Here is a 23,609-nt window from a genome sequence, read left to right on the forward strand (position 1 = left end):
TCACTGATGGGATTTGGGGGTCCAGCAACAATTACTGTATTTTTGAGCCATAATTTGCCTAATTTGTTTTTCTGAATAATACTTTGGTCATTTTTCTAACTCAGTTACCCTTTTGATTCAATTTACAAGAGAAAATCACAGTTCCTTCTTGTACTCTACTAAACTAAAGCCCGCTATTGAGACTGGTTATTAAATCGTGTGATGCATTTTGAAGGGCCTTAGTTCTTGTAAAGTATCTGAGAAGGAACTGCACACATCTTGGACAGAGCTAGGGTGCCAATCCCACTTTTATCTGGGAGTAAGACCCACTGATTCTAGCAGGGATTATTATTTCTGAATAGACAATCTATGAGCTTTTCAGTAGGAGTAAAATATTTACCTGGAGGGGTTCACTTTTGAATGCCCCCCCAAACTCGTTTCCAACTCCACAAGGAATCCCCATGAGTTCAGTTACCCTTCGTTGGGTGTTCCCTCCTATTAAGTGAAAGTTGCCCTTTATGTGAGTGTCTCTTCCCTAGACTCTTTCAAAGAGAGGAATTTCCGGTTACAGGCCAGGGGGAAACCACCTTGCAGAGTGTGGGCTTGATAAACAGAATTGATCCACTTTACCCTTTAAACTCAAAAGGGGAGAGGGTCGATGCCGACGAGGATGGGATTCGAACCCACGCGTGCAGAGCACAATGGATTAGCAGTCCATCGCCTTAACCACTCGGCCACCTCGTCACACGGAACAAACATTCCTCTTCCCACTAGATCACTTAGTCCGCTTCCGGACGATCTGTTTGCTCATTTCCCAACTCTCCCCCGTGCACTGCACTTTCTCCATGCATTTCCACACATTTCCTATTAAGCAAAATAATACTAATAATAAATGGCAGATGATTATGACGACGACGACGACAATAATAATAATAATAGAAAAACACGCACGCACATCTTAGTACGGTGTGTGCGAGGGAGGGGGCGATGCATCTGCCTTGCTTTGCAAAACAAGAAGGGGTAGAGCAGTGCAAAGGAGGGAGGGGAGTCGCACCTGCCCGGGGCCTGCGCGTGTTTTTGCAATGCATCCTCCAAGGAAGAAGAGGGCGCCGAGGAGAGCTCGCTCCTCCCACCCCCAGACGTGAAACTGTTTGCAAGAGCCGCCGGGCACCCGCCTGGGAAGCAGCCTGAGCAGCTGCGGGGAAGGATGCACGGTGTGGGGCCTGGCTTCTCGGTGCGCTCCCTCCAGGCTGGCCTCCGGTGAGGTCGGGCGAGGAGGAGGGGCAGGCGAGCGGGGCGGCGGCGCGGATGGCCCGTCGCTGAGGCTGCCGCCCATGCACTGCTCCTGCTTCCAGGCGCTGGTGGCGGCGCTGGCGCTGGTGGCCGGCTTGCAGCTGCTCTACTTGGCGCTGCTGTCGGGGCTGCACGGCCAGGAGCAGCGCTCCCGCTATGCCGAGCTCTTCCAGGGCCGACGGGCGCCGACGGCCCGCGACGCCCACAAGGAGCGCCTCAAGCAGGTGTTGGCCAGCGGCGGCGCCCTGGACGCCAGCGGCCAGTACCGCGTGTATCGGGACATGGTGCGCGGATCCTGGGAGGGCGAGCGCAGCCCTGACGTGGTGCTGGTCACGCACACCAGCCTGGGCAACCTGCACCACGCGCAGCGCCTGGCCGAGCGCTGGCGGGGGCCCATGTCGGTGGCCCTCTTCGCGCCGGGCGCCGCCGAGGTGCGCTTGGCCACGGCGCTGGTATACGCGCTGGCCGCCCTGTGCGCGCCCGTCCGCCAGCTGGTGCGCCTCCACCTGGTGTGCCACGCCGACCAAGCGGCCTCTTTCCCGGAGCTGCCGGACCGCGGCGAGTTCGCCCGCCTGCAGGCCTGCGGGGATGTGTTCGCCAAGCTGGCGCGGGTAGCCGCGGGCCGGCGCAATTACGCGCTGGACGCCGCCAACGCCTCGTACCCCAACAACCTGCTGCGCAACGTGGCTCGGGGAGCCGTCGGCGGCCACTGGATGCTGGCGGTGGACATGGACATGGTGCCCAGCGAGGGGCTGCGGGAGGACTTCTTGGCTTTGCCCGGAACTGCTGCCGAGGAAACGCCGGGGGTCTTCGTTGTGCCGGCTTTCGAGATCCGCCACACCCGCCGGATCCCGGGCACCAAGACGGAGCTGCTGCAGCTGTACCAAGTGGGCGAGATCCGGCCGTTCTATGAGGAGCTGTGCCCGCGGTGCCAGGCGCCCACCAACTACTCCCACTGGCTGAATCTCCCCGTCGGAGGCCCCCTGCGCGTGGCCTACGAGGTGGAGTGGCGGGACCCCTGGGAGCCCTTCTACATCGGGGCTAGTTCTGTGCCCCCCTACGATGAGCGCTTCAAGCAGTACGGCTTCAACCGGATCAGCCAGGTAGCTGCCCTGGCTGGGGGCGGGTCATGACTTGGGGCAGCATTGAAGGCACGTGGCTTCCCTGCAAATAATTTTGGGAACTGTAGCTTACCCCTTAGCCATTCTCAGCACCCTTAACAAACCACAGTTCCCAGGATTATTTTGGGGAAGCCGTGTGTTCAGTGTGCTTTGGAGGTATAGTGCATATGCAGCCTTTGTTGGTGGAGAGGCCAAGCCAGGTAGTGGGAAAGCTGCATTTGAGTCAAGAGGTGGGGAGCCTTATATCAGGGGTAGGGAATGTTTTTCAACTCAAGGACCACATTTGCTTCTGGTCAGCCATCTGGGGGCCATATGTCAGCAGTGGAACCAGAGACAAAAGCAGGTGAAGCAACAGGTGTACATTTTACCTTTGTGTGGTAGGCTAGTTTTTACAGCCACATCCCTCTCTCTCCTCCATCCAGGTGGGCAAGTCATGCCTTCAAGAACACATTCCAGCCAGGCAGAAACACTCAACAAGGAGGGGGTGGAACAAGGATGGTGTGGGGGTGTGGCCTGTTGAGAGCAGGGCAGGGGATGGCCAAGGAGGAGGTAGAGCCTGGGCAGAGGACCAGATAGGGAGGCTTGACTCCCAGACCTGAGATTCCCCCTTCTTACCTTACATCTTACCTGTGCCCATTGGGCTAAAACACCTACTCAGCATTACCCCTGGTCATGCTTGTTGGTGCGTTGTTGTGGAGACAGAGTCTCTATCCTTGGAAAGTGCCCCACACCTAACATCATATATGACCATCAGGTGTAGGTCAGGTGGACATAGCTTGCCCAGAATGGCTTTACAAGTCAAATGAGGGGCTTCTATCACTATAAATAACCCAGAGGTATTTTGAGGTGCAGTTATTCTTGCATTTTCTAGGTTTTTGTTGGCGGGCTGCTGTCCTTACACTGTCCTTTTCCGCCAGGCCTGCGAGCTCCACGTGGCTGGGTACCGTTTCTCTGTGCTGAGCAATGCCTTCCTGGTCCACAAGGGCTTCAAGGTGGCAAGCGAGTTCCACGCACAAAAGGATGCCGAGAATCAGCGCAACAAGCTGCTCTTCCGGCAGTTCAAGCAGGAGCTCAAGACCAGATACCCCAGTTCACCACGACGGTGCTGACCTCACGTCTACCTTTGCGGAAATAGAGCGGAGCCTCTTAGCTGGACGGCGAGGGGAGCATAGTGTTGCTCACTGTCACAACAGAAATGTCTGACTCAGGATGAGAACCACTCCTTTGCCAATTGGAGGGAGGGAAAGGGCATAGTGACTTGCTGACCTGTTCGCTCCAAATGTGTTTGTTGCTGCTAGAAGTATTTGTGCTTCATTTTGGGGGGAATTTGTGTATGCACATACATACACACACTGAGACCCCTTCAGGTAGGAGAATACCCCCATTGAGTGCTCTGTGTGTGTGTGTAGTTTAAAAATAATAATATGGGGGTTTGCCTCAATCTCACAGACATCTCAAGGGTTGATTCAGAAGGTCAAGCTTGTTGAAGGTGAATTGCCAATCCCAGCCAAAAAACTAGGAAGTCTTATTGGCTCACCTGCCAGTTAGTTCACTTCTGGGGTGAGCGATGATGGGGAACCTGATAGGGATGGGGAACCTGAGGCTCTCCAGGTGTTATTGGACTCAAGCTCCCTTCAGGGAACATGGCCAGTAGTTCGAGATGGTAGGAGTTGTAGTCCAACCATCATTGGTGTAAATACTAGCAGGTTGCCTTTGATGGGTGTTCATCATTTTACACAGAGAAACACAGTGACCTGCGGGATTATCCAAAATAGTAGAGCTAGCCCGCTCTGCCATTTTTAAATTCCTGTAGATGGTGGGTTGTTTTCTTAGTAAACAAATTCTGAGATAATAACTTTGGGATAACAACAATTGAATCTGGATTCTGTGGACAATCCTGCAGTCCTATTCTTTTCACTTGTTCCCAGTGCTTACAGACATGTGATTCTCCCCACCAGTCTATTTCTCACTGACTGGCATTTTCTGTAAAAGGCCTGTGGAATGAGGGCTGAGGTTTATTTCTAAGCTCTGAGAATTGAGATATGGTGAATTGGAGCAGAGAAACAGAACCGTGAGCCAAGATTATTGGGCCCTGCACCCAATGTTGCTTCTCAGATTGGTGACCCCCATTTCCTTTTCTGTATAATGAGAATAAATATACTGACATCTGTCCTGGGGACGGGGCGGAGGAGCTTAATTTATTGCTGTCCCGAACAATCACAGTCTGTAAATGAATTAAACTGAACCAGTTTGATTTAAAACGCTTTAGCCCTATCAACTTTGTGACAAGCATTCCAACAGAATGTATTTCTGGAAATTGATTGGGGAGGATGGAGGTGTGGGGAGAAACACATTTTAATGAAAGATTGTCCTCAAAGGTGGATCAGGGCATTTTGGAGTTTGGAATGAGAAATCCAAAGAGTACTGCCCCCACCTCTCCACTGAAGATCCACAACTCACTACAAAGTCCTCTCCAGCCTCACTGAAATGAACATTAATTACTGAGCAGCCATATCAGAGAGCCTCACTTTTAAGCTTGAAGCCTGGCATCTTTTGTTTTAGAAATTAAGTACAAGGTATGCATGCACTACACAACCAAATGCTATGACTGGATGTCACTCAAACATCACAGGTGCTCTGGTACTAGCAAACCACTATCACATGCCTTCCAACATTTGTTAAATAGCACTTTTCTCACTTTTATCTGGAGCAATTAATAGTAATAATTTGTCTAAATTATTATCAAATAACAGAAGGTATTTAAGTTCAAGTGCTATAGTACCTAACTGAATCCCACCATAATAAGATTTGGATGATCCATCTCTAATTTGGGCTACATAAATATTTTTTTAAGCACTGTAAGGATTAGAGGAAGATACATTCATTCAAGGCCACACTGTAACACCTCTTGTTTATTTCTTTTCTGACTTGCTATGCGGTTAGCTACACAAAAAATGGGCCTCTTTTCAGCGGAGACAGTGAATTATTAGAAATCTGCATGCCCCCAAATCTTGCTGTGACAGCCCTATAGCCCTGACTGCATTATGGCATGTGTACAGAGACGCTTGGTGTCATCAGTGCTGTCATTATTATGCTTGGTTATTATCTATAATCAGAATGTGTTGCTTAGGTTTACAGCCTACTTTATTGGGTGTACTTTGTTAGGGGGGGTTTAATGGCAGTAAGCAACAGGACATGGTGTGATGTCATTGATTTGCTGCGCTGTCATAGTGTTTGTAACTTTTTTATTTTTAAAAAAACAACACCCCCAAAACACCCAATGGTTTTCAGCCAGTAAGTTTGACAAGAAGGTAACAATCCAGTATGGTGTAATGGTTAGAATGTCACACTAGAATTAGGCAAATTGGGTTTGAAAATCTGCTCATCTCCAAAGTTCCCAGGGTGACAGATGAACCTAATCTACTTCACAGGGTTTTTTGTGACAACAGAAGTGCAGGACGACAAAAAAACCCAAACAACCAGGTATGCGTTCAGCTCCTTGGTCAAAGCGTGGGGTATAAATGCCAATCTTTTCTTCTTCTTTTTAAGCATCAGAGGGTGTGGGGGTGGGCAGTAGGAAGATAATGGCAACAGCATGGCAACAGCAGTACTGGTTGGCATGGCAACCACCACCTTTCTACTAATTTTGTAGTGAGGCTTCAAGCCAAAATTTGCCTCTTGGCTCCCCACCCACTCCAGCTCTTATTTTTCCTACGTTTATATTTCAACTTAGCCACAGTACTAACTATTGTAAATATGAGCATATATTTAGGATGCACTCAAATAAGCATATATACATGCAAACGAGCCCTTCCTGGGAGGACGATTCGTTTTCTTTTTAATTACTTTTTCACTGTGTGGTTTTATTTTGCTATGAAAACTTCCACACCACTTTGTAGGCACACAGATAGAGCACATTTTCACTCCCCTTCGCTTCTTTCGTTTTTCTTTATTATCTCGTTACTACGGCAACGTATACCCTTCTTCCGCTTCCGGATTCCCATAGTGCTTCGCGGAACCATAGAGCTTGACCGCGACGCAGCACCATAGACGAGTGTAGGGTACTTACAAAATGCCAGCCGCTGTGATTGGCTAGTGTTGGTGGGCGGGGCCGAATGAGGACGACTTCCGATTGCTGAAGAAAGGCAGAGCGGGGTTTGCGCCTTCCTCAGCCCCTCCCCCAGGTAATGAGGGGTCCAGACTTTCCTATTACCCCCCTTTTGTGGGTAATGATGGTCCCGCCCATTCCAGCCTTATGCATTTCCCCCGCTTTGAGAGAAAGGGGAATACATGGGCCAGCACACTACAACCCGGGGGCGGGGGTGTTCGCATATGACCGATTTCTCCCTCTTAAGTTCAGTGTTATATGTGCGACATAGGGGGAGAAAATGCTTCTCTTTTCCCTCTCCTTGGAAGTGCTCGGCAATCCTCCCCTAAATGACATCCATTCGGGCACATGCTTGAGTCTGTTGTAATATGGGGGTAGGGTTTGCTGTATTTATGTGCCCCCCCCAGTCCTTCTGTTGGATTGTTCTTACTAAGCAAATGCTATCGGGGTGCGGGAAAGACCATTAGAAGTGGCGGGGGTGGTGGTGTCGGGGCTCGTATGTCTGCTTTGCCAAATGGTACCTTTCACTGCAAAGGAGGAAGAAGCAGCGCTTGCAGGATCGTCTCTGGGTTTCCTAAGAGAACCGTGAGAAAGAGACACACGCACAACCCTTCCAAAACCCACCTTAAAATCACTATCTGTGACCTCTAGCTGGGCGGTGAACTGCACACAAGATGGAGGGATAAAGGGCTCTGGGAGGAGGAATAAGTTGTGACTTGAAAAGCTGCCTGAAGAGGCAGACATTCAAGAGGTGAAGCTCCCCTTCCTCACTCTCGCCCCACAAACCAGTCATATCCAGTCGTCACTGCTTAGGAAAGATAGATGTGCTGATTTTCCTGTCCTCTACCATGCAGTGGCTGACATTGATTTTGGCTACAGTCCTATGCATGTTAAGTCAGACCCCAGCCCCACGGAGTTCAGTGGGGTTTACTCCCAGGCACTTGTGGCTTGGAGTGCAGCCCTAGTCACCCCTTTAAAGCCTGGTTGGGGAATTTGCCCTTCCAGCTACAACACCTGTCATCTCTGACCACTGCCCATTGCTGGTTGGGACTAATGGGAGTTGGCACCCAACAGCATCTGGTCTCCTATTCTTGATTTAAATGAAACCCTTGTTTCCCGTCTCACAGGGGCCCTCATAGCACTTATTTAAAAAAGTGCCGGGAGGGTTCCTGGAGCAAATGGTGGGCTGAGCGGGTGCATTGCACGCAGGTTCAGTCCCAGGTTCAGTCCTCAGCATCTCCAGGGTAGTCACTGAAGAGGAAAGTGCTTTTCATGGGAACCAGCACTGGTCAAAGGCAACAGGGCTTGGCTAGATGGCCAAAAAGTTTGACCTGGGGTCAGGCAGCTAGCTTTCTATGTTCCCAGTATAGGGGAGAGAGTTCCCAAGGCAGAGCTGGGGAACTTGTGGCACTTCAGACATTTGCTGGACTTATACTCCCATCACCCCTGACCTTCGGCCATGCTGCCTAGGGCTGATGGGATTTGGAGTCTGGCAATGTCCTGAGGGACAAAAGTTCCCCACCCGTGTCCTAAGGAAGGGAACCCCTGATTGCACGTTTCATTGATCGGGCATAGGCAAACTCGGCCCTCCAGACGTCAATTCCCATCATCCCTGACCACTGGTCCGGTTAGCTAGGCATGATGGGAGTTGTAGTCCCAAAACATCTGGAGGGCCGAGTTTGCCTATGCCTGATTTAACTCCTCTGAAGGAGCCGTGTGTTAGCAAAGTGCTGATGGTTGAGGATTCTGGAGGCTGAGAAAGGAGGAGGTGGTTATGGGCAAAGACCCAGAAGCCGGAACCCCTGGCTGCCTTCATAACTGCCCCTAATTTGTCATTAAGCAGCAAAATTAGCCTTTGAATATGAGTTGCTGGGAATCACAGGTAGGCAGAGGGCTGTTGCACTTAGGTCTTGCTTGCGGGCTTCTTACAATGGGTATCTAGTTGGCCTCTGTGAGAACAGAGTACTAGACTAGAATAGCCTTTGGCCTCATCCGGCAGAGCTCTTCTTGTATTCTTATGAGATAAAGAGCTGAGAGACGAGGGGAGCTAGCCCTCCATCTTTAAGAATATATGAAGAGGTGGCTGGATCAAACCAATGGCCCGCCTAGTCCAGCATCCTGTTCCCACCGGTGGTCAGCCAGAGGCCCATGGGAAACCTGAAGGCAGGACCCATCCATAACTGCACCCCCTCCCCACTTGTGATTCCCAGCAACTGATATGCAGAGCCATGCTAGCTCCAATAGTGGAGGTAGAACACAGACATCATGGCTCTTTATATTTTCTGGCAAGCCTCCATGCTTCTCAATGGGCAAAGCATTTGATGAATGTAACCTGCAGCCAGGTTCTTAGGTTCTCTGTGTGTCAGGGAAATACACCTGTCTAGCTGTTCCTTTAGGCTGAAGTGCTTGGTTAAACCTGTGTGTGCTTAAAAAAAAGAAAATACAAACTTTTTATTAGCAATACTTATTGAGAAAATGTAAAGGTAAGCTTGTGTTGAGTAATGCAGAAAAATGGAGAGGGTCCATCAGTATTGCCTTTCCACTGGCTTCTGAAGATACACCTGGTTAGGCAAGTGTTCTCCCAAACTTATGATCTTACAAAAACTGTTCTACTTGTCCTGCTTTTTAAATGGCTTTTTTTCATTGTACATATTAATTAAGGCTGTTTTGATGCTCTGATGGAATTGTTCTTGTGTGTATGTATGGATGTTATAATTGATTTTATAGTTGCAGACCACTGAGAAGCCACTTTGGCATGTAATTTGTATATTAATTGGGCAGGCTTTCAGCTCAGAAGCTTGCTTAGTTGCTGGTGACAATTTACCGGTTATTGTACTGGCCATGTACCTGCCAGCCCTCCTTTGCAACCTTAAGGACCACAAAGCCGATTTCCCACTGGTACTCTCAAAGTACTCAGTGCTGTGCTTGTAACCCATTCCTGTGCTTAGCACGGTCCCCTTTGGAATACGTGTATATCATAATTTGCTTTTGTAAAGATGATGGCCTGGTGCCGTATTCACCTTTCTGCTGCTTGGTTGTTGCCTAGCCTCCTTTCCTTAGCCTGGGCCCTCTTGTTTCTGCAGAGCGCAATGCCTGTGCAGCCATTGCCCAAGGAGATGGAGGCGGAAGGAGACTCAACCACAGAGATGAACGGCGAAGAAGAGAGCGAGGACGAGCGCAGCGGCAGCCAGTCTGAATCAGAAGAGGAGAGTTCAGGTAGCAGGCAGGAGCAAAATGCCTCCCAACTCCTTCTTTCAGTGGTAGAGCATGCAGTTTCCATGCAGGAAGTCCTAGGTGTGGTCCCTGGCATTTGCAGGTAGGAGTGGGAAAGACTCTTCTCTGCCTGAAACCCTTGAGAACTGCTGCAAGTCAGTGCAGACAGGACAGAGCTGTTCAGAACAACAAAGACTATTGTCTTACCTTTTTATGGGAACGCCTATGGTACAGAGGGAGAGCAGATGGTTTGCACACAGAAGATCCCAGGTACCATAGTGGGCATCTCCAGTTAGAGCAGGCGTGGGGAATGTGTGGCCTTCCAGATGTTGTTGAGCTCCCAGTTCTCGTAAATCCTGACTGCTGGCCATGCTGTCTAGGGATGATGGGAACTAGAGTTCAACAACAAGGAGCAGGATCTGACCCAGGGGCTGGATTCTGAGCTTCCCTACCTGCCACGGGTCACTGACAGGTGGATACAAATCTGAATAATTTTTGGTTTCCCTTTACTTACCAGCAATTGGAAACAGTAGTAAGGAGGACTGAGTTTTTCCCTTTCTGTTGCTCTGACACTTTGTTAAAAAAAAAAATTAAAAAATTATTGATACTTATTCAAAACCACACAAAAGTTCTTGCCCATTGCAAAGCATCTTTATATCATACACCAAAATAAAACAGCTACTTAATCTAAAAAAGAACAAAGGCAGAAGGGGGGGGAAGGAAAAAAGAGACCAAAAGAGAGAGAAAGCAAAAGAAGAGGAGAGAGAAGAGATTAAAGAGCTGTTGCTCTGACAATCTGACTTAGCCTCTGTGGTCTTTCTAAGGCAGGGGTGGAGAACACCACCCACCCACAGTGGGACAAGGTTGACAAGTAGGTGGGTGGGTGATCAGCTGATCATTGGGTTTTGCAAAGTGCAGTGCTATCAGCTGATTGTCGGGGCTTGCAAACAGTTGCACGGGACACACTGCAAGCCCTGACAATTGGGTGATGGTTGCTTGCAAAAGCCAATGACGATCAGTAGATGGCCAGGCTTGAGAAGCAGCACTGTGCATGGGGCTTTGCAGATCTACACCTTGTTCTGATCCACCTGCCCAAGAGAGGGCTCTTGGGAGTGGTCTGATGCAGGGATACCAAAGAAGGATGTCAAAAACACACGGCCAGTTCTAGTGCTTTATTAAAGAAAGGTGTAAACTTACAATTCAGCATGCAGAGAGCCCTGCTGCCTTGATACATGCGGGATGAACACCACAGCAGCAAGCAATCATGACTGGTCCGCAAAGGCTAATATGTTATACACAAAGTCAGATACATCACTTTGGCCAGTACCTCTACCTGGCCCATGAGGGCATAGGTGGTAACTACCCAGGGCTTACAGATATCTCCCCTCTCTGGGCCCAGAATCCAGCATCCCAAGGCCCACAGATAAGAGTTGTATCAAAGCAAGCCAATTAGCATGTATCAAAGCAAGTGAATATATTTAAGCGAGCTCGTTCTTGCAACAACTCCCAATTAGTTTTGGGGTTATCTTGACTACCAAGATGGCGTATGCAGGCCTTCCAGAGCGGGCTCACATTTGGTTCAATGCAAACCTGCTCCCCACCTCCCATCGGTATGGTTTTAGGTATAAGGCAGTCGGGCATGGCTTGGCCAGAACGGTTTTAGCTAAGGGGGAGACCTGGTGGGGCCTAATGACACCCACAGGCCTGAAGTCTCCGCACCACTGTTCTGCTCGCTGTGGTAGGAAAACAAAAGGGGAAAGTTCTGTGCAATTCGAAAAGTTTGCAACCCTTTCTTCCCTGATGCTGTTCTAGATTTAGGAACATAGAAACATACTACTCAGTCAGACCCATTGGTCTGTCTAGCAGCTCTCTAAGGTTTCAAGTGGGGTGGGGGGCAGGCTCTCCCAGTCCTATCTGGAGTTACTGGAGGCTGGAGTGGGAGCCTTCTGTGTGCAGGGCAGGTGATCTTCCACTGACCTACAGCCCTTCCCCACTGATTTAAGCCCATTGAACGGAAAGAGATCCCAGATAGTGAGCATTGTTGGATTTTCTTGCCCTGCAAGACCTGTTCAGAGGAGCCAGGTGACACATGTTGTCTCTTTTACCTGCAGAGATGGACGATGAAGATTATGAGCGGAGGCGCTCGGAGTGCCTGGATGAGATGTTAGACTTAGAGAAGGAGTTCTCTGAAGTCAAAGAGAAGTGAGTTTTTCCATCTCTTTCCCCTGTACTTATTTATTACATTATAAGCCCACCCTTCCTCCAAGGTGCTTCCCCACCTCCAGTTACCCTCTCAACAGCCCTGCAAGGGGGGCCTCATCCTCCTTAAGGTTTCTGGCTCATTGTGGTTTCTTGTGCCTGCTGCCCAATAACTCTTGCTTCTCTTATACTTAAAAAAAGAGAGACACTGTATAAATATCTCAGGAGTCCTTCCAGTAGCCAAAAGTAAATGAACTGAAATTTTTGATTAGGAAAATCAAGTGTTGGTGTGCTTCAAACATTGCATTCCCAATTCAAAGCTTTACTTGGAGATCATTTTTGCTGGGATGGCGTAAGTTATTTATAATTCGTGATTACTCAATAGCATGCACTTCCCTTTTTTATTGCTTAGATTTAAAGAAGGAAATTTGAAGGTGTGCTAAATTTAGGATTTGCTTGGCAAACAGTGTGTGTAAATGTATGTGCTTCCTACAGATATCCGAAAAGAGTTAAATGCAACTTTGATTTGAGACTAGCGCAGATGAGGCCCTGTTTTTTTGTGTGCTAAGGTTTGGAAAAGAAGCATATAAAGATCTGAAGACTAGAGGCAGCACCCAGATGCTCAACCCCACAATAGGATCGCAGAGCTTCTTTAGAAAAAGCAGCCTGCCGGAAATAAATCTTTACTCCCTGGTTAAAGGCAAATTAATTCGTGGAACTCACTGCCTCAGGTTTTAAAAGGGGATGAGACAAACTTGCGGAGGAGGTTCAGATGCTATTAGTGGTGAGCATCCACTGTCTTCTGAGAGAGAGCTTGGAGGAGAAGGAGGCAAGCAGGCAGGCAGCCGAAAACATAATCAGATGTCTGTTCCTGGATCATCTCAGGGAACTACCCCATCTGCTGTTCTCTTCCCAAATGTTCAGAGGAACTAATTGTTCTCATTGCACTGGGTTTTGCTGTTGCTTGACTTCCTTGCCTCAATATATCTTTTTTGTAATTCCTCCCCTTCCAAAAAAAATAATAATAAGATGTGCAAATACAGTAAACAAAACAACAGACCAAGAAACATCGCAAAAATAGGCACAAAGGCAGGGAAAAGAAAAATACAAGATAAAAAAATAAGGATTAAAAAAGAATGAAATATATTTCATGGTGGGATACAAGGTTCTTTATTGCATATGCAAGATAGAGCAAGTATTCATAAATGTCACCAGATAAAATCTTATTTAGTAGGAATGTGCCAGCCATGAGATTGTCTCATATAAGCCCCCAAACAGATGCTGACTCTGAGGGGCTGGCATCACCCCTGGGTCAGTTTTTCAGAGATGTTCCTTCCTTCCACAATTCTTTTTTCCTAGGCCCACTTATATTTTCTATTTACACACACACACACACAGCCTTTTAGGGCAGAGATGTGGAACCTGGCTCTCCAGATGACTCCATCTCCCATTATCCCCAGCAAGTACAGACAAAGATCTGGGATGATGGGCATTGTAGTACTGCAGCATCTGCGGGGCCAAAGGCTCTCTGCCCATTTCCTGTTTTAAAGCATAAGCCTTACATATTCATTATACATTAATAGGGAACTCAGGTGCTGAGCATGTTGGCTGTGTAGCCAAAACAGGGGTACAGAGAAACAAGAGGGGGATGTTGTCCTGCTCAGCAGAACCCTACGGTTTGCAGAAGTAGAAAATATTTTTTTTCCTTAAGTGGGGAAACACCTCCCACCCACAACAAGTTAAGTCATCCAGTCTATATTATTTATGAGTCCATTAGGCAATAGTGTCCCCAATTTGTGGCTCCAATCTGCCTCTCCTTTCTTTCACTGTTCATATAATTCCATTCCTGAAAGCTGCATATTGTATGCTCTACACACCCAAGGTTTTTTGCTGTTCTGAAAAATGCTAAACCTTGACATTTTCCAGTTCCAATACAACTTCTGTGCTCACATATTTTAACAGCGTGGTCATACTAACTTACCCTTCCCCGCCACCCCTCATACATAGCTGGCAAGTGTCCCTTATTTGGCGGGACAGTCCCTTATCCCAGCGCCATGTCCCGCTGCTGTCCCTTATTGATGATGTCCCTTAAATAAGCTACTGAAGGTAATGGGGCCCTTTCTGTGTCCAGCTGTCCTTTGTCAACAACAAATTGTTGCTGGTTTTTTTTGTGTTGAATATATGCTATATGGTAATTTATGGACCTAATAGGTATCTAAAGCCATTTGCATGCAACAAAATATGTATTTTATCAAAGTAATTGTTGATCCCTTATTTTGGCTGCTGATCCCTTATTTTCGAGGCTGCTGGTCCCTTATTTTCAAATCTGTAAGTTGACAGCTATGCCCACATACCATGGGGGGGGGAATTCCACCACCCACCTTGAGCCCTTGTGGCAACTCTGATTAACCTGTCTGCTGCTGCTGCTGCTGCTGCCGCTCTCGCAGGCTGTTCAAGGAGCGCCTGAGCCAGGTGAAGGCAAAGCTGGAGGACGTGATGGCGGGGAAAGCATCAGAGTACCTTGACCCGCTCGGGGTCCTGCAGAACCACATGCAGATTCGGATTGAAGTGGCTGGTAAGTGAGGAAACCCCCCCCCACCCTGGCCACTCTTGCCAGCCAGAGTGTAAGCAATCATAACAGCTTTGATGGAGAGATACCTTCCAGGTTGTGGCATTTGGAGTTAGGGCTGGGGTTAATTTCTAAAAGAGGTGCATTGGTTATCTTCCTCGTACAGCGTTCACCATATACTGTGGACGTGCCTCTTTACCTTGGCCTTGGTGCTTAAATATTTATTTTTAAACAAACAAACAAACAACATAGTGAGAGGGCAACCCAGCCAGATGAGCAGGGTATAAATAATAAAATTATTATTAGACGTGTTCTGATTTTAAAAAGTGAAGAAAGAAAGAAAAAGGAAAAAAGAATAGTACATCACTATAGCAATTGTTAACAGTTAGTAGTTACCGTTTTTAACCTACTGTATTTTGTATAAAGCAGTTCCAAACTTCATTATACTTGTCCATGATGCTTAAGGTATTTTGTATCGTGGGACTCGCCTCTTTTGTCTCATTTATACTGTAATGTTCCATTTGGGAAAGTTTTGCTTCTTTTGCAATTCAGAGGGTTTTATCTGTTTTTCTAAAGGTACGTTGTGTCGTTGCAACCAGTCTGGAAATATTATGGTAAAAAAAAACCACCTTATAAATCAATGAAAACAAATGAGAACTAGACTGCAAGGGACTTGTGTCTCCCTGGAAGCCATGCCTGCCTCAACGCAGGGATGGGCTGTGCTGCAAAAGAGGCAGACGCACTTTGTAGGTGCTCAGAGGCACTCTCTTCCGTGGCTGGTCTTTTGCATTGAAAGGAAGTGGTGGTGGAGCTGAGCCCCAGTTCCGGTTGAGCTTCTGAGGATGGAGAACAGTAAGAGCCATTAGACCGTATGGCAGACACTCTCGGGAGGCGGTAGATTCCCCTTCCTTGGAGGTTTCAAAACAGAGGTTAAATGTCCACATGTCAGGGATTCTTCAGCTGTGATTCCTGCATTGCAAGGGGTTGGGCTAGATGACCCTCAGGATCCCTTCCAACTCTACCGTCCTGGTTTTATGAACGTTTTGCCTTTCTGCAGGGATCTACCGAGGTTTCTGCCTGGAGGTGATCCACCACAAGCATCGTTGCGAGCTGCAGGGAGCACAGCAGCACCTGGAGGTGAGAAGTCCCACTTGGTCCCATCTCCCTCCCTTCATTGCCGCTTTCAAATCCTGGCGGGGGCCGGAAAAGCAGCCTCATCACAAACTTCTCGGGCAAGAAGGCAGAATGCAAAAATCTCATACGCAGGAGGGAGGAGCTGCTGCCAGTCAGTGTAGACAGTACTGAGCTACATGAGCCAATGGACTGACTCCATATACAGCAGCTTCCTCTCTTATTACTCTAGCAGGCATATGGGCAGAGGCTCTAATGGGGCTAATGTGAGAGGCAGTGTGGTGTAGTGGTTAGAGTGCCGCACCAGGGCCTGAGAGACCAGGGTTCGAATCCCCACTCGGCCATGAAGCTCAGCGGGTGACCTTGGGTCAGTCACTGCCTCTCAGCCCCACCCTACCTCGCAGGGTTGTTGTGGGGATTGAATGAGGGCGGGGGGAGAACCATGTACGCCACCTTGAGCTCCTTGAAGGAAAAAGCGGGATATAAATGCAGCAGATAAATAATGTCACATCCACACCATGCATTTAATCCTGGGAACTATAGTTTGTTAAGGGATTTGTCGCTCTGAGGGGGCAAAGTTCCTGGGATTGTTTGGGGGAAGCCATGTGTTCAAAATGTGCCCTGAATGTGACTTCAGTTACCCCAGGGACAGGAAACCGGCGGCCTTCCAGATGTTGATTGACTCCAGCAGTCCTAGCCAGCACGCCCAATGGTTGGAGACAATGGGGGCTGCAATCCAGCAACATCCGGAGGTCTGCTCCATGGGCTCTATTAAAAAACATGACATTGCTGAGTGTGCCCTGTTTCCTACTTCATCGCGTATCCCAGCTTGGAATTCCAGAGTCGGGTTTCAGCTTGCATACAAGAATTGCATGTGGGAGCTTGCAGGACCACACGGTGCACTCGACAAACAATAATTAGCAACAAACAACCGGGTTCCTAAGCAAGAAGCCTGAGCGGTGCTTTCTGCTGACTAGCCTCTTCACAGAACTGATTGGAGGTTGTTGTGGAAAAAAGGTCCCTGCCTTTAATTAGCTGAAGACGAGCAGATGGGGAACTAGTCTAGTTTCCAGTTCTCTTTTTTGCAAACACAGCCCCGATCAGCGTTTTCACAGATATGCCATTGATCCACCACGTGAACTCCTAGGCCCAGGGGTGGGGAATGTTTTGGCCCAGGCCTTCCTGGCATCTCTGTGTGGTCATTAAACTCACTGGGTGACCTTGGGCCGGTCCTTTGTGCTCGCCCTAGCCTGCCTCACTGGGCTGTCGTGTGGATGAAATTGGTGAAGGGGTATTACAGAGACCACCTTGAGGTCTTTGGAGGAAAGGCAGGAGAGAAACATTAATAAATCGAAAGGAAACCACGCTTTTTCTAAGAGCATAAAACCAGGTGCAAATTTGCCTTGGCATTAAACGGAACAGCTGGGTGCCTTGTGAGACAGCGAGCAGAAATTATTGTGATGTGGGGAGAAACCCAGTTGGGCTCATGCCAAGAAAGCTGAATATTAGTTTTAGAAGTTGCGCTGGCTGTAGAATCAATAGCAATCCCCAACTGGATGGGAATAAAGAAGAAAGGGAAGATGCACTTAATCCATACCAGCCTGTGGAACGCCCTCCCATCAGATGTCAAGGAAATAAACACCTGTCTGACTTTTAGAAGGCATCTGAAGACAGCCCTGTTTAGGGAAGTTTTTAATGTTTGAGGGTTTTAATACTTTGTCGGAAGCCACCTAGAGCGGCTGGGACAACCCATCCAGATGAGTGGCATATGAATACAGTCGTACCTCGGAAGTTGAATGGAATCCGTTCCGGAAGTCCGCTTGACTTCCAAAACGTTCAGGAGCCAAGGCACGGCTTCTGATTGGCTGCAGGAAGCTCCTGCAGCCAATCGGAAGCTATGACTGACGTTCGGGTTCTAAAGAATGTTCACAAACCGGAACACTCACTCCCGGGTTTGCGGCATTCGGGAGCCAAAACGTTCGTCTTGCAAGGCGTTCGACCTCCGAGGTACAACTGTAAAAAAATCATTCTTATCATACAGAATTGACATGATGCCTTCCATATGTTTTTGCACTGCAACTTCCACCACCCCTGGCGATTGGCCATGCTGGCTGGGGTCGATGGGAGTTGTAGTCCAAGGACTTCTGCAGGGTGGGGGCACCACATTGGCTTAACCTGACGTGATGTCGCCCTTCTACCCAACCAGAGTGAGAAGCTGCTGCTGTTTGACACCCTTCAGGAACGCCTCTTGGAACGGATCCAGTGCTTGGAGGACGACAGGCACAGTGTGGGCCTCACTTCAGGTCAGTCCGGAGGAGCAAGCAGACGCTGTCCCTTCTATGGGGAGGGGCCCATAGCTCAGTGGCAGACCACCTGCTTTGCTTGCAGAAGGTCCCAGGTTCATTCCCCTGATGGAAAGAATTCAACCGCAGGTGATGGCTAAACCCTCAGAGAGAGCTGCTGCCAAGCCTCCCAAAAAGCTGATTTTTAAAAATGTATTTCAAAGGTGTCATCTAGCCTGGAGGAGGAAGTTGCCAAGTTCTGCTTTCAGCAGTGTGCTGACTTCCTGGGTTGTGAGATGTCGTCATTGTGGGTAACTCAGCAGAATTTACAATGGTGCACAAAGCCTTTTTTAAAAAAAAACCAAGGCTGCCTTGACCCACAGATGGAGAAACCTGCAGCCCTGAATTTAGCCCCCGACCTCATTTTATGTGGCCCCTGACACTTCCTGAAGCTGCTCCATTCACCCATCCTGGGAACCGTAGTTTGGTGAGGGTGCTGCAAATCATCTTCTGATAAATGCCTGTTACTCGCCCACCCCATGCTGACCCAGCATTGAATCCATTTGGGTAGGTGGAGCATCAATGGCCCTCAGTGCTGAGGTTCCCCTTTCGGCTTATTTCTCTCTCTCTCTCTCTCCGTCCCCTAGAATGGTGGGATGACAAACTTCGACCGAAGCACAGCTCAAAGGAATGGGACCCACTCCGGCCTGGCAAGAGGAAGAAAGCACCACTGGTGTCCGATATCCTTTCTGTGCACCCCACACCCCGATGGCTCTGCCCTAGAGGAGGCTGTGGTGCCCAGCATATGGCAAAGAGAAGCAGCTCAGCAGAGCGGCTTTGGGCAGCTTCTTATGCAGTGTTTGTGATGGGAAGCGGGTTAAGCACTTGCCCAAAATTATTTAAGGAAAAGGGGTGAGTGGGGATGAGTAGCGTTTAATTGGCAGCATTTATTCCCTGCCCTTTACCCAAACAGGCTGTCTCAAGAGCTGCTTTAAAAATATCATTTCTAAGATTCTTTAGCTGTGATTCCCACATTGGACTAGATGACCCTTTGGGCTCCTTCCAATTCTGTGGTCCCTGACCTCAGGCTCACAGTCTAAAAATACATGGCACACAAGGTTAAAGGAGGGAGGAGGGAGGAGGTAAAAGCCAAGCTCAAGCACAAGTTCTTCAAGTGGTAGCTGATGCCAGGGGCAGTTTTGTCTGCCTTTAAGACCAGTCTTCATTCAGATCCAAGAGCAGAGCTGGTGACAGCATCCAGGGCCAGGCACACAAAGTTCTTCCCTCAGTTAGATGACTTGATGGACAATAGAATCCCAGTTATATTTTTTATCATAGTTGCTGGGGTGCCGGCACCTCTCCCTTAGCTCGTCTTTCCCACGCCCGTACATCGTCTACATGCTGCGTGAAATGGATATCATGGAGGACTGGACAGCCATCAAAAAGGTAAGGGTGAGAGAAACGGGCTTCTCCGTGTCACCTTGATCGGAGTGAAGGGAGAGAATGAGGACTCTGAAGTGTCTCTGAGACTGGGAGCAGAAGAGGGGAAGCCTGGAGAACTCGCCCTTGGTTTTCATGGAGAGGCTGGTCATGGGAAATCACACTAATGCAGGGTTTCCCAAACTTGGCCCTCCAGCTGTTTTTGGACTACAATTCCCATCATCCCTAGCTAGCAGGACCAGTGGTCAGGGATGATGGGAATGGTAGTCCAAAAACAGCTGGACACCCAAGTTTGGGAAACACTGGTGTAGAAAATACAGAGCTAGATGGACCAATTGTTTGACTCAGTATAAAGTAGCTTCCTCCATTCCTGTTTGAACCGGCCGTTTATCCAGAACAATGAGGGACCAGAGTCTTTATTTTGAAGGGAATGACCATAGCTCAGTGGTAGAGGTGGCGCTGTGGTCTAAACCACTGAGCCTCTTGGGCTTGCCAATCGGAAGGTCAGCAGTTTGAATCCCCGCAACAGAGTGAGCTTCCGTTCCTCTATCCCAGCTCCTGCCAACCTAGCAGTTCGAAAGCATACCAGCGCAAGTAGATAAATAGGTACCGCTGCGACGGGAGGGTAAACGGCATTTCCGTGCACTCTGGCACACATCACGGTGTCCTGTTGCACCAGAAACGGTTTAGTCATGCTGTTTAGTCACGTGACCCAGAAAGCTGTCTGTGGACAAACACTAGCTCCCTTGGCCTGAAAAGCGAGTTGAGTGTTGCAACCCCATAGTCGCCTTTGACTGCACCCCATCCAGGGGTCCTTTACCTTTTACCTAGAAGATTTGCATTGCTTATAGAATGTCCCAGGTAGGGCTTAAAAGACCCACGTCTGAGTCCATGGAGAGCCACTGCCAGTCCTTGTAGACCAGGGATGGAGAACCAAACTCCCATCATCCCTGACTGTTGGCCATGCTGGCAGGGGCTGATGGGAATTGGAGTCCCAGCAACATTTGGAGGTTCACAGGTTCCTCAGCTGACATGGATCAAAGACCTGACTTGGTGGAAGAGAGCTTCCTGTGTTTCTGATCAAGGGTGTATAGTCCCTTTGGGACTTCATAGTGCTGCAAAAGAGGAGTTAGGGTCTTGGGGGGCCTCCTCGTTCCCTTTTTCTAACTTGGGATGAGCCTCTCCCTTGGAGGTCTGCAGGCTTTACCCAGACAACTAGACAAGGGACTTCTTCAGCAAGGGGCCTCTGGGAGTGTGACTTCCTCTTACACTCATCTCTTTCGTCCCAGGCTAAAGCGGCTGTGTCCTCGCCGAAGAGGAAACTAGAAGGCAAGAGCCCTGTTTTTTCTCTCTCTTCATTGCAAGGAGGAGGGGGGTGGTCCTGGATCTTTCCCCTGCCTTTCAATAAAGTACTGATTGTGCCTGAATGTCTGGGAGGATACAGAAGCCCAACTGAGCAGTGGTTCAAAGGCAGGCAGCCTCTGTCTGCTTGGTCCATTGGAGAGGGTTACAGGGCCAGGACCCCCCCACCCCCTGTGTTTGTGTGTGTTGGGTGCATGTCTTTTCATGGAATCTGGTGCTCCTTAGAATCTTGGGTTTTGTTTTGTTTTTAAATCAGGTTTCTAGCCCTTATGGACGCAAAGATTATATTTTTAAAAACAAGTGAGCACTGTCTGGTGACAGCTTAGAAGCCAGGTTTCGATGTAGATGGGATACTGAATTGGGGCCTTGCACAGCTTCCCGCCCCCTACCCCATCTGTTGTCTTCTGCAACCTGACTGCCCTGCTCTTCCAGTCCTTCCCAGCTGCCCTCTCTCTGTTCCTTTCTGCATCAATGCCCAATTATTTGGAAATACGGTTTGGAAGGGGAGAATAAATGATGGAACATGAAGATAGGCTAATTTGCATATTTGATCATGGCTGTCATAATTGAGTGGATGTGTGCATGCACAAAATCTGCAGAATGAGTAGAATGCACAATCAACCCTACCCCTGAGTTTAAACTGCAGATGCTATCTGGCTTTTCCTCCCTGTTTCCTCTGTTCTCCCCCCCCCCTCCACTCCACTGATTATTTTTCATTATCTATCTTATTTAAGGTATTCATACACTTCCTTTTACAATATTTATGCCTGGGCAGTTTACAGTGCATTTAAATAATAATAATAATAATACAGTAGTGACAAATTTGTGCCATAAAATTGACTGGAGGAAATTAACAAACAACATAATCAGCCAAGTAAAAAAAAACTTCCGTCCTTGGTGTTTTTAAAAATATAGCGTCCTTTCAATACTTTTTAAAAACACAAAGCACTTCAATTATATCTGTCCCTCATATGAATCCCAAGGCAGGTAACCACAGAATTAAAGATGAACCCCAACAATGAAACACAATAAAAGAAATAAAGTTCTAACAGAATGATAAACGGCAAGAACAGATCATCAGCAGTTAGATCCCAATCATAATCATTATATACGCATTACCACAGTGAGAAACCATTCATAAATGTCCAACACGTGGATCTTATTCTGGTGCTGGGATGCGATTAAAATTGGTGCCCGGTCAGGGCACCTTCACAGAGAAGGCACAATGTCCTCCCTGGTGGTAGGACATCGAGATGGGCTTCCCCACCCCAGACCGAAGGGCACAGGCAGGTTAGTATAGGGAGAAGTGCCCCTTTAGATACAACAACCCATGTGGGGAACCTTCGATCTTCCAGAGGTTGCTGAACTACAAGTCCCATCAGCCCCTGCAGGCACAGACAGCGATGATGGAAGTGGCAATTCAGCAACATCTGGGGGAGTCAAAGGTTCCCCACACCCGAAAAAAAGACATTCATTGGGGAAAAAACCCCAGAGAGAATAAGAATGTTGCTTAGAACATACTGGCCCTGATTTTTCCACTTCCCCATCCCACCATATCCTTTCCTTCCCTCAGGCCCAGTGAAGGCCGAGAAACTGCCGTCCCCTGCCCTGTTCTCTGCTCACTGTGAAGATGGCCAGCTCCACTACGAAGGCGAGGCCTACGACAAAGGGCAGAGCATCTCCTTGCAAGTTGGGGACGAGGCACCTGTCCAGTGAGTGATGAAAAGAGGAGGGGCAGATGGTGTGGTGGGTGCAGCCAGGAGGACGCCCCAGATCCTGGCCTGAGCTTGCGGCTGAGGATAGTTACCTTGTGCATTTATGCAGCCAGTCAGATAAAAGACGAGAAGAGCCCATCTAGCCTAGCACTGTCGTTTCACAGTGTCCAGCCTTGATGCCCATAGGAACTCTCCCAAACCTGAGATCCCCAGCAGCTTGTATTCAGGGGGCAAACTGCCTGATAAAAGAAGGTTTGATATATCTGTAATACACACAAAAAAAACCATAGAGAGAGCCATCCTTAGCAGCCATGGATAGTCTGATCCTTCATAGATTTGTCCGATCGTTTTTGGAGCCGTACAAGTTGGTGGCTGTCATTACATTTTGGCGGTAGAAGATTCCATAGTTCAACTATGCACTGTGTCAAGAAGTACTCTTTTTTCTGTCCTGAATATTCCGGCATTCAGCTTCTTTTGTTGTCCCTGGGTTCAAATGTTATATGAGAGAGAGAGAGAGAAATAAAGAGAGAAACCTCTCTCTGTCCTCTTTCCCTAAATACGCATAGTTTTATACGTTTCTTTCTAAGCTAAAAAGCCCCCAGTGTTGTAACCTTTCTTGGAAATTCCTCTAATCTCCTGATCATTTTCGTTGCCCTTTTCTGCAGCTCTGCAATATTGTTTTTTTGAGACAGGGCAGCCAGAAACTGTACATGGTATTCCAAGTTTAAAGATCAGTGACAAGACAGTATATCTGCCCTCAGATATACAATCTTTGGATATTTTTCTCAGGACACAGCAGTAGGGGAGGAAAGGGTTAAATTCCCCTTCCATACCTGCTCTGACCCCATGACCAGTCTCCCTTGCCCCAAGCTGCTATTTGCATTTCTTTAAAAGCAACACTGTTAATTGCAAATATGTATTACTAGTGTTATTATAAAGACCTATAATTTTTGCTCAGGCTTTTCTAAGCCCGTAAGACCCTGTCTTCATTTGTCTGTATTCTTGTTTTTATACGCCCTTATACAAATATTTTGCTGTTTTCATGTTGCATTTTTTGTGTTTTGATGGTTTTTTAAATGTTTCACAACACTTAGAATCTTCTTTTTTTTAATAAACAACCACACTTTCTATGAATGCTTTTAAATAAATAAACATCAGTAGCAGTATAGTATAACTTACAAAGCACCTAACATGGTC

At 48.1% G+C, this 23,609-nt stretch overlaps 2 protein-coding genes across 7 annotated transcripts in view; both read left to right on the forward strand.

Moving 5' to 3' along the window:
* The first annotated feature begins 1,050 nt into the window (after positions 1-1,050).
* B4GAT1 (beta-1,4-glucuronyltransferase 1) lies at positions 1,051-4,654 on the forward strand. Its single transcript, XM_083591868.1, has 2 exons — positions 1,051-2,375; positions 3,311-4,654. Exons 1-2 carry the CDS (start codon positions 1,314-1,316, stop codon positions 3,500-3,502), a joined length of 1,254 nt encoding a protein of 417 aa, XP_083447994.1. The 5' UTR covers positions 1,051-1,313; the 3' UTR covers positions 3,503-4,654.
* Positions 4,655-6,418: 1,764 nt separating this feature from the next.
* The window catches only part of BRMS1 (BRMS1 transcriptional repressor and anoikis regulator), an 18,742-nt gene continuing 1,551 nt past the window's right edge, over positions 6,419-23,609 (forward strand). The window contains exons 1-10 of one of the 6 annotated variants that reach the window (XM_083591907.1): positions 6,419-6,577; positions 9,585-9,717; positions 11,826-11,916; positions 14,361-14,488; positions 15,540-15,619; positions 17,820-17,916; positions 18,543-18,635; positions 19,277-19,341; positions 20,625-20,664; positions 22,271-22,409. In XM_083591907.1, coding sequence (XP_083448033.1) covers positions 9,591-9,717; positions 11,826-11,916; positions 14,361-14,488; positions 15,540-15,619; positions 17,820-17,916; positions 18,543-18,635; positions 19,277-19,341; positions 20,625-20,664; positions 22,271-22,409 — 860 coding nt within the window. In that variant the 5' untranslated portion in view covers positions 6,419-6,577; positions 9,585-9,590. The other 5 variants (XM_083591908.1, XM_083591906.1, XM_083591905.1 and 2 more) reach the window with 5 other exon arrangements.

Source organism: Podarcis filfolensis, assembly GCF_964270895.1.
Source record: "Podarcis filfolensis genome assembly, chromosome: 16".
In the NCBI taxonomy this organism is placed as follows: domain Eukaryota; kingdom Metazoa; phylum Chordata; class Lepidosauria; order Squamata; family Lacertidae; genus Podarcis; species Podarcis filfolensis.

What these genes read in the sequence shown, in the direction of transcription:
- B4GAT1 (XM_083591868.1), top strand. Translation starts at nt 1,314, where the DNA reads ATGCACTGCTCCTGCTTCCAGGCGCTGGTGGCGGCGCTGGCGCTGGTG. An exon ending in GCTTCAACCGGATCAGCCAG is followed by an intron (nt 2,376 to 3,310) that starts GTAGCTGCCCTG and finishes CTTTTCCGCCAG; the next exon opens with GCCTGCGAGCTCCACGTGGC.